The sequence below is a fragment of the Crocodylus porosus genome, unplaced genomic scaffold (assembly GCF_001723895.1).
Source record: "Crocodylus porosus isolate Cpor-Errol unplaced genomic scaffold, CroPor_comp1, whole genome shotgun sequence".
NCBI lineage: Eukaryota > Metazoa > Chordata > Crocodylia > Crocodylidae > Crocodylus > Crocodylus porosus.
Window position 1 is genome coordinate 12,596,772 of NW_017728927.1, and position 11,049 is coordinate 12,607,820.

Genomic DNA, 11,049 nt, shown 5'->3' on the forward strand with positions numbered 1-11,049 from the left:
CAGTTATCTCAATGAGGAAGGATATACCCCCTTCTGTATCCTCCCACAGAAAAGGAATGGTTTGTTCTTGGCCTGCCTCCAAGGCATCATCCATATAGTACTAGCTCTGTGTTCAGGGGGCTTAGCTATGGTTTGAGACTATTGCTATGGTTACCTTTCTCCTCACTGTGTAGGAGGATTTTTAATGCAGTCTCCTTTTTTTCGGGGGCTGCTAAAGTTGTAAACGGCACAGTCCTTTCCCAGCTGCCTAAGAGCTGTCAACCTCTTCTCAGAAAGCAGTGCTGCCACTTAGGTGAGCTGCTCTTTTTAATTAAAGAGACTTGTTTACAAGAGACAAAACCAAAAGCCTCGTGGTGGTGTTGTCTGAAGGCTTTAGGTGCCTAAAGCCCTTGCATCCAAGAGGAGCTTTTCCAGCTCTTCTTGAGTAAAGACCAATGGTGTTCTGAAGGGTTGGCAACTGGATTGGGGCCAGGGACCCTCTGAAGGCAGGGTCATTTCTAGCACCTCTGGTTTTCACCTGCCAGGAAAAGCAGTTAGCCAATATTGTTCTTACTTAGCCTGCTTCCATGACTACAAGAAGTATTCAGTGCCCTGTTAAGACTTGTTCTTAGTGCTCTCTTGTGGCCTTAGACCTATTCTGTAGCAGGGAAGCTTGCTGCAGGCCTCTGGTTTTCAGAAGCGTAGTATGGGCAAAACCAGATTGGATAGATCCCTTTTAATGTCTCAGCCTCATGAAATTGGCTTCCAAATGGGCTTAAAATCCTGCCTTTGAAAAAGGGCCCATCAGTTTCTTTACCTTGTACCCACCAGCACTTCTAACCCATTTTGAATGAGTGGCTTTCTAGGTAAGTTTCCCTAGCGCAGGCTGAAGCAAAGGATGTGTGTTAAAAAGAAGTGGAGGCATCCGTCTGAGAAACAATTTAATATAAAATGTGCATTTAACAAAAAACATTCTTTGGCAATGACTGCACTACATGGGAAATGGCAGCATGCCCAAAAGACGGTCTAACCCATTCAAGAAGAGGGAGAGGCCCAGGAGGAAGACAGACTCCCTAACAGCTTCTCTTTCTCCAGACTATATCCCTCATCTCTACTCATGGGTAGCAAACAAATTCTTCTGCAACCAGACAGTGGCTTCAATTAATGTCCGGTCAGAGCAGAAGCCTAGCGCAGAGGTCAGTAGCAGTCAGCTTCATTCTCTTCCAGTGTCCCCACAGTAGCCAGGATGTCCTGCAGGAGGGACTGGGGGCTCTTCTCAATGTGATCACTACTCTTATCCAGAGCTGCGCGGAGCCCCTCTAAGTCAACTGTTCCCAGAACCAGCAGGACACTGTGTGGCTCATGGGACCTAGCCCCATTGCCATCACCACTGGGATTGGACTGGGCCTGGGACATCCATCTCCTCACAGTCGTTTCTAACTGAGTGAGGCTGTGCACTTCTGCAGGCAAACCTCCAGGTCCCAGCCTGTCTGTCAGGCTATCATCATAGAGCTGAGCTTTCAAGGCCAAGAGAATTTCACAGGCTTTCTGAGCTACTGGTCTGTCACAGTCGCACAATGCACCAAACAGGAACTCAAACAACTTCACTCGCTGAAATATCTGAAGGGACTCGTTCAGACGAGTGGAACGGGTGGCAGAGGATAAGACAGCAGAATATGGGCATCCAGCAAGGCCAAGCTGGCTAAGCGTCTGGGCAGAAAACACTTGAGCCAGTTCCAAACCACTGACTTTGACTTCCCAGTCTAAGTCACCGTTCACAGCCTGGATTGCTCGGGAGACAAACTGCTCAGTGTCTTTTAGCACCTCTACGTGGCCTTCTCTCAGCCAGTCAGTGAAGACTCGAATCACAGCCCTTCGAGGGAAGCCCTCCGAGTCGGTGGATAAGATTTTGTGCAACTCTGTTACAATGTCTTCCTAAGAACAAAAGGGGCAAAGAGAAAGAAGGAAATAAGTGTTAAAGAGCTCAGAACAATCCAGTCTCTCTCTACTGCTGACGCATTTTACCAAACAGCTGTGGAATCTACCTCCCCAGTTTTCACACCAGTCCCCGGTATTTTTTCAAGCAATGTCTAAAGAGTTCCAAAAGTTGTGATCCAACTTAACAGCAGTGCAACTGCTGATGGGAAATTCTGCTAGACTATACTATGGGTTGGATGAGGCTAACGTTCTCTTCTGCTATACCTCTTTGTTGCTTCCATCATCCAGGGCAGGTATTTTTGGGACAAGGTGGATGATAAAGGAAAGCTGCCCCATGGCAGCCACAGCACTTGCTCGCACATAACTCTCTGGGTCTTGAAGAAGATCCTCTGTCAGTCCTGGCACCTCTGAAGAGAAGAGAACTTGCCTGAACCTGTCCCACTCTGTAAATACACAAGTCCACAGGAAAAAAAACTTTATTCCACTAGCCAGCTCCAAACTGTTTCCGCTGCAAACAGCCCCATGCATCCTGTAACTCTGTCCACTGACTACAGGGACAGCTGCCAGTGAGCTGAGCCACTGCAGAGACCAGACAGCTGCTGGCAAGATCCCCCCCCAGTCAAACCCCAAACCCACGTCAGTGCTAGAAGTCAGAAAATCCATCTGCACACTCCTGCAAGGGAAAAAAACTCTCCCCTTGGCAAGTCAGGCCCTTGCCTCAGCTTGTTGGATTTAAGACTTCATCCAAAGAAAAGAAGTCTAATCCTTCTAGTTTCAAAGCTACAAAATATATATTGACTATTACTCAAAGTGCCACTGGCAGTATGTACACATGATCCTAAGCACAGGCACAAACTGCTCAGGCAACTTGACTGTGTGCTGGAGAGTTCCTTTGCTTGGAGACAGAAGTAAAGAAAAAAAAAAAAAAGGGACTCTTCCCTTTCTGCCACCACACAGGAGCTATAGTGGGCTCCTGCCCCAGCTACAGTGTCTGGGCTCCCACTCCAGGGGCAATGAATGGTCAGCCTACAGTGTGGAGAAAGGCCTTGCACAACTGGGCTCTCTCACTCAGTAAGCATGCATCACTTGTGCAGCCTCCCCATCTCCTAGAGGGAAGGTTCACCAATTTTCACTGGCTGCATTTTGCTTCTAGGCATTTAACTCAGTTTGAAGTGTTGCTATCTCTGCACATACCTCTCAAGTGTTTAACTAGGAGGGTGAGAAACTCCAGGGCAGAGTCCCGGACTTCCCAGCAAGGGCTGCACATCCGCTTCTGCAGTGCCAGGAACAAACCTGCAAAAAGCCAGCCATGAGTCTGAATGAACACAAAAGGTAAAAGTAGCATTTCTTCAGCACACTGATGTCTTTTTAAGCATTGTATACAATATATTGTTGTGCTCTTGCATACTTCCTTCAGCTCTCTGGCACATCAGATTGGTCACTGGTCTATATTAGTGCTGCCTTATAAAATATAAGTGCACTCAGTATGCTGAGCGTGAAAGGAAAGCAAGGCAGCAGTTCTATGATGCTACTACTTTTGACTTGGAACTATGGCTGCAATAGCTAAACTCTTGGCCAGTGGTTTCAGTTTCCCCCAATTAAGAACTTCCTTACGTTGAAGAACCTGCTCAGTCTGCTGCCAGTGATTGCTGAAGCTGGGAGGGTCACATAAGCACAAAATCCATTTGAATGTAGCTTGAAATGATTTTTTCAGAACCTGAAAACAAGGCAATAAAAATTGTAAAAGTAACTACTATAGGAAGCATGTTTGCTTCTTCACTGGATGGCATTGGCTTCATCCTTCCCTTCGTAGAGAAACTGCTAGGGACAGCAAATCAACATCCTCTGTGACTGCAGATGAAGCTACTGAAGCCAAGGATTCTAATGCTGCATGCTTGTGTTCCTAGAAAGCTTCCAGAATACATCCACTCCTAACTGGGTAGTGCTAGCTGCTGGCTTCAGAGTGTCTTAATCCTCCAGGATATTCCCAATCATCCTTTTACCCATATGCAGGCAAACCCAGCACGAAGGACTAGAAACTCAAGGCTGAGGGAAGTTTAATGCATCGATTGTACTACTGCATATAATTGCCTCTCGCTCTCCCTCTAAGGGCACTGACCTTACTTATGTCATGTACTTACTAGGTCAAGAACACTTAAGCCACTTCCTGTGTGTGTCTCAGAACTGAGACACAAAGCTCTTAAATATTCCAGTACATACTTTATTGAGAAGCAGCTGTTTACAGTTTCAAACATTTTAGTGGAACCAGATAAGCTACTCCAGCTAACTACTGTTCCTCTGGAGCTCAGGATTCTGTACTTACGGTAGGACTGCTATCTGGACCCTCCAGGTATTTAAGAAGGGTATCAAATACACTTTCCTTGAATGCAACATCACCTGAAATACAGGAAAAGTAATAACTGAGGGGTCACTGTTACTGGACTCAGAAAAATCCACTATTGAAACTACATTTATGGTTCCTAAAAAGTCTTCTGGCTGGTAGGGGAGTGGGGTGGGGGACAGCAAACAAGTTTCATCTTGTTAAAAACTAAAATGCCTTAGATCTGAAATCAAGGGAAAACAGAAAGATCCCAATTATCGAAACTACTTTGATCATTAACTGCTCTTCTTTACCAGAAATGAAGATGTGTTGCCAAACTGACATACAGCAGAAGGAGCCTCAAATGCAATCATTTTCTTACCACAAGACAGTAGTCCCAGACCCAGAAGTTTAAAAAGGGAAGGGGCACATGGTACTCTGAGCTCCCTTTAAACCCAGAATGACCAAAGATTCAAAAATAAATGTACTAGAACATAAATTCTGGAAAAGATTCACTCACTTGCACACTGAGACAGAGCTCCCAGAAGGTCAAGCGCTGACCTCTGAACTCTGAAGCAACCAATCAGGATTCTGCTCATCCTACTTCCCAGACAGGAGACTGGAGTTGCAAGGCCATTACAGAATTGTAATGTTATCATGACAGATTGCAGCAGAGGTATATGGGGCACTTCCACTGGCAAACTAGTCTAAGAGAGAAATCGGGTAAGTTTTCCAGTGTGTCTGTGCACATCTGTATGTGTACACAATATAAAAATACAAGTAGCAAGAGAGAGGTTGAGTAGGACTGGCAGAAGCCTGTTTAGTTTTAACAAGCCCATCTCTGATATCACAGAAGTCAGAGAGTTATTGAGGTATTCTCATCCTGTCCCAAAATGCCACTGCACAGGCAAGAGGACCACTTATCATTACTTCTAGATACAGTGTGACCAGTTGACCATGTGAGGTGACAGCAGTCTGTTTTGATTTCATCAGTTTAAACTCTAGCTGGTAAACTTGCATATAGGTGAGTGAAAGAGGAGAGATGAATCTGTCCCATTTCACATGGACTGAACAGTAGGTTCAAACTCACTTCTACAGTGGACACACAGAAGTCAAATGTAGTCCCTCTTTAAAAAATGAAATAGGAATTCCTATGTTATGCAACTGGGACAGAGGCAAAAAAGACATTAGATTTCTCAGCAATGCCACATACAGTTAAAGAAGTAATCTGTGCAAGCCCTGCTCTATTTCTGTTAAACCCTATAGTGGAAGTTGGTAACCAATCTTAATGCCATCTTTGAGTGAACCCACTCCTTCCCTGAATGTTACCATGCACAGCAGCTCCTCCAGATGAGCTAGAGTCTGACACAGGAGACCAGCACAAGACGGCTTGGAGGACAGAAGATTCTCAACAACAGCAGAATCCTTTACAGACTCACCCAGCAAACCTGGAAGGGACAACAGAGATTAGCAGAGCCAGCATGGAAGAAAGCAACAGTGTTTGAAAGAGAAGACAGCTGAGACTTTTAAGTGAAGAAATGAAGCAATTTACTAAAAGACTCCTTCCCCAATAAGACGTCCTCCATTCTTGTAGTTTTACCACACATGCTGTTCTTAACTTGGTCCCACTCCTAAGCACCTGTTGCTTCGACTACTTTTATTTAAGGGAGCACTCATGCCTTTTTCCTTTGCACAGGACACATTCTTGTCTCCTGAAGGTGGATCAGTTGCTTGTCTACCCCCACTATACCTGGGCATTCCAAAGGTTGGGAGGCTGATCTCAAAACACAGTCCATTGGCTGAAGCAGGACATTCAGGGCCTGGATCCTTACAGCCTGTGGGCTTCAAAAAGAGGAAACAACAGTGAACACTTCAGTTCCTCCCCAAAGCACTTGCCCCCTAAAAGGTGGATAAGTTAATTTATTCCAATTCAGGAGGACAGCCCTCCAGCCACAAAGTGTCCAGCAGCTGGCAACAGAGAATATAGTTATCCGAGGCTTTAAGTTTGATTCTAGCCTCTCCGGCTCAGCCAGGAGTCAAGGGAGAAAATTTCTTGTGGTTTCCAAGAAACCTCAGAGCAGCAACAGTTGTTAGGAACTGGAGCGAGAGGGTATCTTGGAGGGAAGGGTCCTGTGTGGCCTTTTCCAATCAAAAGTCATCATACTCTCAGAATGCAGGTATTACTCAGCCTGCGCCACAGCAGGTAGCTTATTTAGTGTTAATTCAGACTAACTCCGTGCTGGGTTAGAGGCAGACAAGATTCTGTGGGTAAATGTGGTATCTTTTATTAGAACAACTACACAGTTGTAAAAATTGTTCTTTGCAAGCTTTTGGGTACAGAGACCCTTCTTCAAGGCAGAGGGGGAGTCTGCAATAGTTTTGTGCTCTCCTGGATGGGACAGAAGTCAAGTCAGTATGCAAAAATGCAGGTCTGTGAAAATGCAAATGCATGGCAGAGAAGATCAGAGGGGAAGGCAGATAACAGGTGGATTAGTGGTTCCTAGAGCAGAGAGAGGTATTTCTGCTGCCCAAGGAAGTGCTCATGTTATAGATATCACATATGCGAAGGGGAACGAATAGAGAGAATCAGACACAGAGAGAGAAGTATTGAGTTTGATTTGCATTCAAAGTAGTGTCTACCCTAACTATTGCAACTTTGGTGCTAAAAGTTTAAAGTGAGCTTGCCATTCCTGCCCTCAAGGAGAGATTGAAGAGCGCATGCCTTTGCTTCTCCTGTTCCTTCCCCTTTGAACACTATCATCCTAATCATCACCACCTACAGCGCCTGGACTCCTAGACCCATTTTTTGGCTGTAACAACCTTACATGGGCAGCAAGGTGCAGCAAAAAAGTTTTCTTCTTGATACAGCACAACAGCTTCAGGGGTTTGCAGAACCATATTCCAACAGTATAAAAAAGTGAGTTCCATGGCAACAAGTCATACCATTCTTGGCACTTCAGAACTCCCAAAGCCAGGGGACCAGCTTGTGCTGGGTTTAAGTACTTCAGTGCATGTGTCACTGATGTCCACAGGCTGCACTCAGGACAGCCAAACACAGGAGACCTGTGAGAAAGAAGTGTTGGCATCTATTTAATATGCATACACCTCGGAAAGGCAGTTATTTCTTGAAAACTTTGGTCAGCATTTGTCTGACTCCAAGTTTCTAAGAGATGTTTACCTTGCCATGCTAAGGAACAGGTCCACTAGCGAATGTCCTGTTTGGCCTGGCTCTTCCTTCAAGAGAGATTCAATTGGCTCTGCTATCCATGACCAAAGAACTTCAGTCCATCGGTCATGACAGCATCCAAACACACTAGTTAACAGCTTCAAGGCTTGCTTGATATGAGAGACGGAGCTGGATTTAAGAGACTCTTCAATGTGTGTTATAATCATTCGGGCACACATCGGCCAACTGCAGTCCTTTGTGCTGAGAGGGCTGGTTGTTTCGGACTGCAGCGAGAAAGTGAGAATATGCACTAGGAGCCGACTGACAGCTGAAGCCACAAACAGGCTGGGGTCTCCCTGCAGTGTGAAGATCACATCAATGGCTCCTGTATTGATGAAAGAGAGCACAACATTCAAAATAAGTTTTTCTGTAAACTGGGGACCTTCTTGCAATTCCGTATGTCTTAATGGAAAAGAATACAACATAAACATGAAAGATTAAACATGCAGTGATTGAGAAGTCAATGAATTAGCACAATGGCTTACTGCTTCCCTTATAAAATGTTTTTTCCAAATATAGGTGTATATGGGCTGTAATCAGATTATACCCATAATACAATCTTTTTTTGGGTTGGGAGGGAATGATTTCAGAATCCTACAATCTGCAGAAGTTTGTGCTGGGATAGTTCTTTTGCAGTATGCCCTACAGAGCAACATTCCTTTTGTTAAAAACAAGCAAGTAAAACTGACTGGTTGTCAACATCAAAAAATTAAGGGAGTGCAAAAAGTAAACCCAAACAGCAGAAACTGAAGATTTCCACATTCTCAGGTGATACTAGAAACTCACTAACAAAAAAGTAGTTCAACATAAATGTGTTTCATCTGATAGCAGCTATGAAGGATTAACTACAGCAAATGGTAAATTAGATTGAGAGGTGTGTTGCAAAACAAGGGCCCAGCTCGCCATACCTTCTCTCACCTAAGCAGGTCCTACTTACTCGCATCATCTTACTGAAGTCAATGGAACTGCTCAGGTAAGATATACCTGTACAGGTAAGTTTGCAGGAATGAACCCCTATCAAATTTCCCTAAAGCATCATAGTCTTGTACTGCCCCTTCTGGTAATAATTACAACTAAAATGTTGGCAGCCTTTTGATAAACTATTTTTACTCTGCCCCTGAGGAAGTTTGTATTTGTCCAACCAACATGCGCTATTTTTGTACTGAACAGCCTTGCAATACATGTCTGATGTAACAAAAATAAGGCAAAGTTATTTTTTTATAAAGACGAGAACCCTTTCCACCCTCGTTTCTTCATTTCCTTTCCGTTTTGGAAGAAAAATGGCATCTACAGCATCATGTTTTGACTCCCCCTCTCAAGCAGCCCCTCAAGCAATGGATTAGAGAGGCAGATACAAAGGACTAAGACAAGCAACGCTCACCACTGCTGCACAGGAACTGGATGGCACTCTGGTGCCGCACCATGCTACGCACACCTTCCACCCAGCCGCTCCTCACAGAGGCATCTTCCCACAGTGAACTGTTGATAGGCCCCTCTTCTCCAAAGAGACTGGACAAGAACTCCCCCTGCTGAGACCAGAAGAGACAGCCCTGGTAAGCAGATGCAGCAGGCAAACTTCTGGGGATGGTAGTGTGTGAGAGTCCATTTGGTAGTGTAGCTACCTCATTACAGCAGTCTCATGAGAGGGTGCTATGGATACCTAGCGAAAATGCTTATTCATCCACAGGCTCAGCCTAAGAACAGTGCAAGTGTTGCATAAAGGGACTAAGGGTTTCCTAAGGCTTTGGGGGAAAAAGCTCCTATGGGTAACAGTCATAGGAGTTTTCAGACATTTTCTTATTCACAAGCATTCTCTTCCTTCCAGGGATACCTTTGAATTAGTTTTTTTCTACTGCCATAGGTAACAGGGGATTTAAAAAAAATAGTATTCATCTCACTTTCAGAGAGCATAAATTGTGGATACATGTTCCTACCATAACCATACAATGCCCCCCTCCCCATATTCTATTACTGCAGTTTGCAGCCAAGGACTCTGTGGAACTGAGGTACTGTTACCCAGCCAGTGCTCTGGGATTGCACAGTGCTTTGAAGATGAAAAGCAACGTATAAATGATGATTACTCTGCGTGCAAGTTGGAAACAAGAAAGCAGGGACTGTATTAGTCAGAATTTCCACAGCACAGCAGGTTTGCAAGTCTACATTAATGTACTGGTGTTTGCTAATTTGTTTCATATATGCTAGCAAGCTTTACATCTGAAGTAAACCTATTTGAAAGACGCTCTCATAAACCTACTGAGCAAAACAGTATTTAGATCACTGTTGTTAGATCACATGGAGTTAAATGGTTACATTTTCCTCCTTGCTCCCAGATGGAAACCAGCACCCATGAGTCTGACTGTCTCCTTCACAGATTCCTAGAGCTTAAGACCAGAAACAACCACTAGAGACCATAGAGCTCCCCCAACTAGTCCCTTGCTAAATCTAATATCTGGGGTTTGACTGAAGCATATCTTCCACAAAGTTCTTCATTCTTTAGTTATAGGCTGCACTTCTTGTTCCTAGATGTTTAAGATTTGTACTGGGCTGTATTAAAAACCTGTTGTGGGCCCAGAATACCAAAAGATCCAGTTCACTCTGCACTGTTGTCCTGTCTTTAATAATTACTACGCTGCCAGTCTTATCTCATTTGTAAATTTTATCAGAAGCAATTTATATTTGCTTCAAGATTTTCATCAGTAACCTGGAATTGTATTGGGCATAACACTATCTCTGTAAAACCCCACTGAAAGGGACACCTGTTTGAAGGTTCCTCAGTAACAACTACTACTTTTTGGAATGTGTCAGCTAGTTCTTGCTCCATCTAACATGCAATTTTAAAACCTCTTATGTCCTTACCTTCATCAACCAAACGTGTAGTCTCAAAGAATGGAATCAGATTTGTTTGACAAGGCCCATTTTCTTTAAATGTCTTGTCTTCCTGCTGACCGCCACCCTCAGGGGTACACCAATGAAGATTTTTTTGGCTGATATTGATGGCCAATTATTAACCAGCCATATCGGCCAATACTGAAATGCAGCCCAGCAGCTTGGAAAGCAGCATTCAGCCAGTAAGTCTGTGGTGGGAAGGAGGCATGGAGGAGGGAAGGGGCATGGTTGGGGTGGAGCAGATTGAGGCCCCTACGGTGAGGGAGAGAGTGAAACAGAGGCGGGGGCAGGCACTGTCCAGGGCGTGGGACGGAGCCATGGGCAGCATGTGTCCCCGGGGTTTGTATGCAGGATGAGGGCAGGATGCCTACTGTGGGCTCAGGCCAGGGGCTGTGCCAGCCTCTTCCCGGTGGGAGGGGTTGGGCCATGGCTGTGCTCAAGATCAGGGGTGGTGCTGGCAGGGGGGCACAACAGTGAATTTTGGGGTGGCTGTAGCCCACCCCATAGTGTCCCAGCACCACCACCCACCTTGCCCTGGCCCACCCTGAGCACAGTCCCAGTCCAGGCCTCCTGCTGGGAAGAGGCCGGCACAGCCCCTGGCCCTGAGCTTCAGCAGACAGCCCACCCTTGCCCTGTGCACAAATCTGGAGGGCATATGCCTCCCATGCCTCCCCCAAGGGTGCATGCAGCAGTGGGGAGC

General features: G+C 45.3%; 1 protein-coding gene across 1 annotated transcript in view; it reads right to left on the reverse strand.

The window, feature by feature from the left end:
• Nucleotides 1-903: 903 nt before the first annotated feature.
• Nucleotides 904-11,049, reverse strand: part of BRAT1 (BRCA1 associated ATM activator 1) — a 13,364-nt gene continuing 3,218 nt past the window's right edge. Inside the window, exons 3-13 of the mRNA XM_019542025.1 lie at nucleotides 8,845-8,992; nucleotides 7,416-7,788; nucleotides 7,181-7,300; nucleotides 5,988-6,079; nucleotides 5,567-5,685; nucleotides 4,758-4,944; nucleotides 4,241-4,314; nucleotides 3,532-3,634; nucleotides 3,112-3,210; nucleotides 2,182-2,360; nucleotides 904-1,914 (exon numbers count right to left, since the gene is read on the reverse strand). Coding sequence (XP_019397570.1) covers nucleotides 1,177-1,914; nucleotides 2,182-2,360; nucleotides 3,112-3,210; nucleotides 3,532-3,634; nucleotides 4,241-4,314; nucleotides 4,758-4,944; nucleotides 5,567-5,685; nucleotides 5,988-6,079; nucleotides 7,181-7,300; nucleotides 7,416-7,788; nucleotides 8,845-8,992 — 2,232 coding nt within the window. The 3' untranslated portion in view covers nucleotides 904-1,176. The remainder of the gene's footprint in view (nucleotides 1,915-2,181; nucleotides 2,361-3,111; nucleotides 3,211-3,531; nucleotides 3,635-4,240; nucleotides 4,315-4,757; nucleotides 4,945-5,566; nucleotides 5,686-5,987; nucleotides 6,080-7,180; nucleotides 7,301-7,415; nucleotides 7,789-8,844; nucleotides 8,993-11,049) is intronic.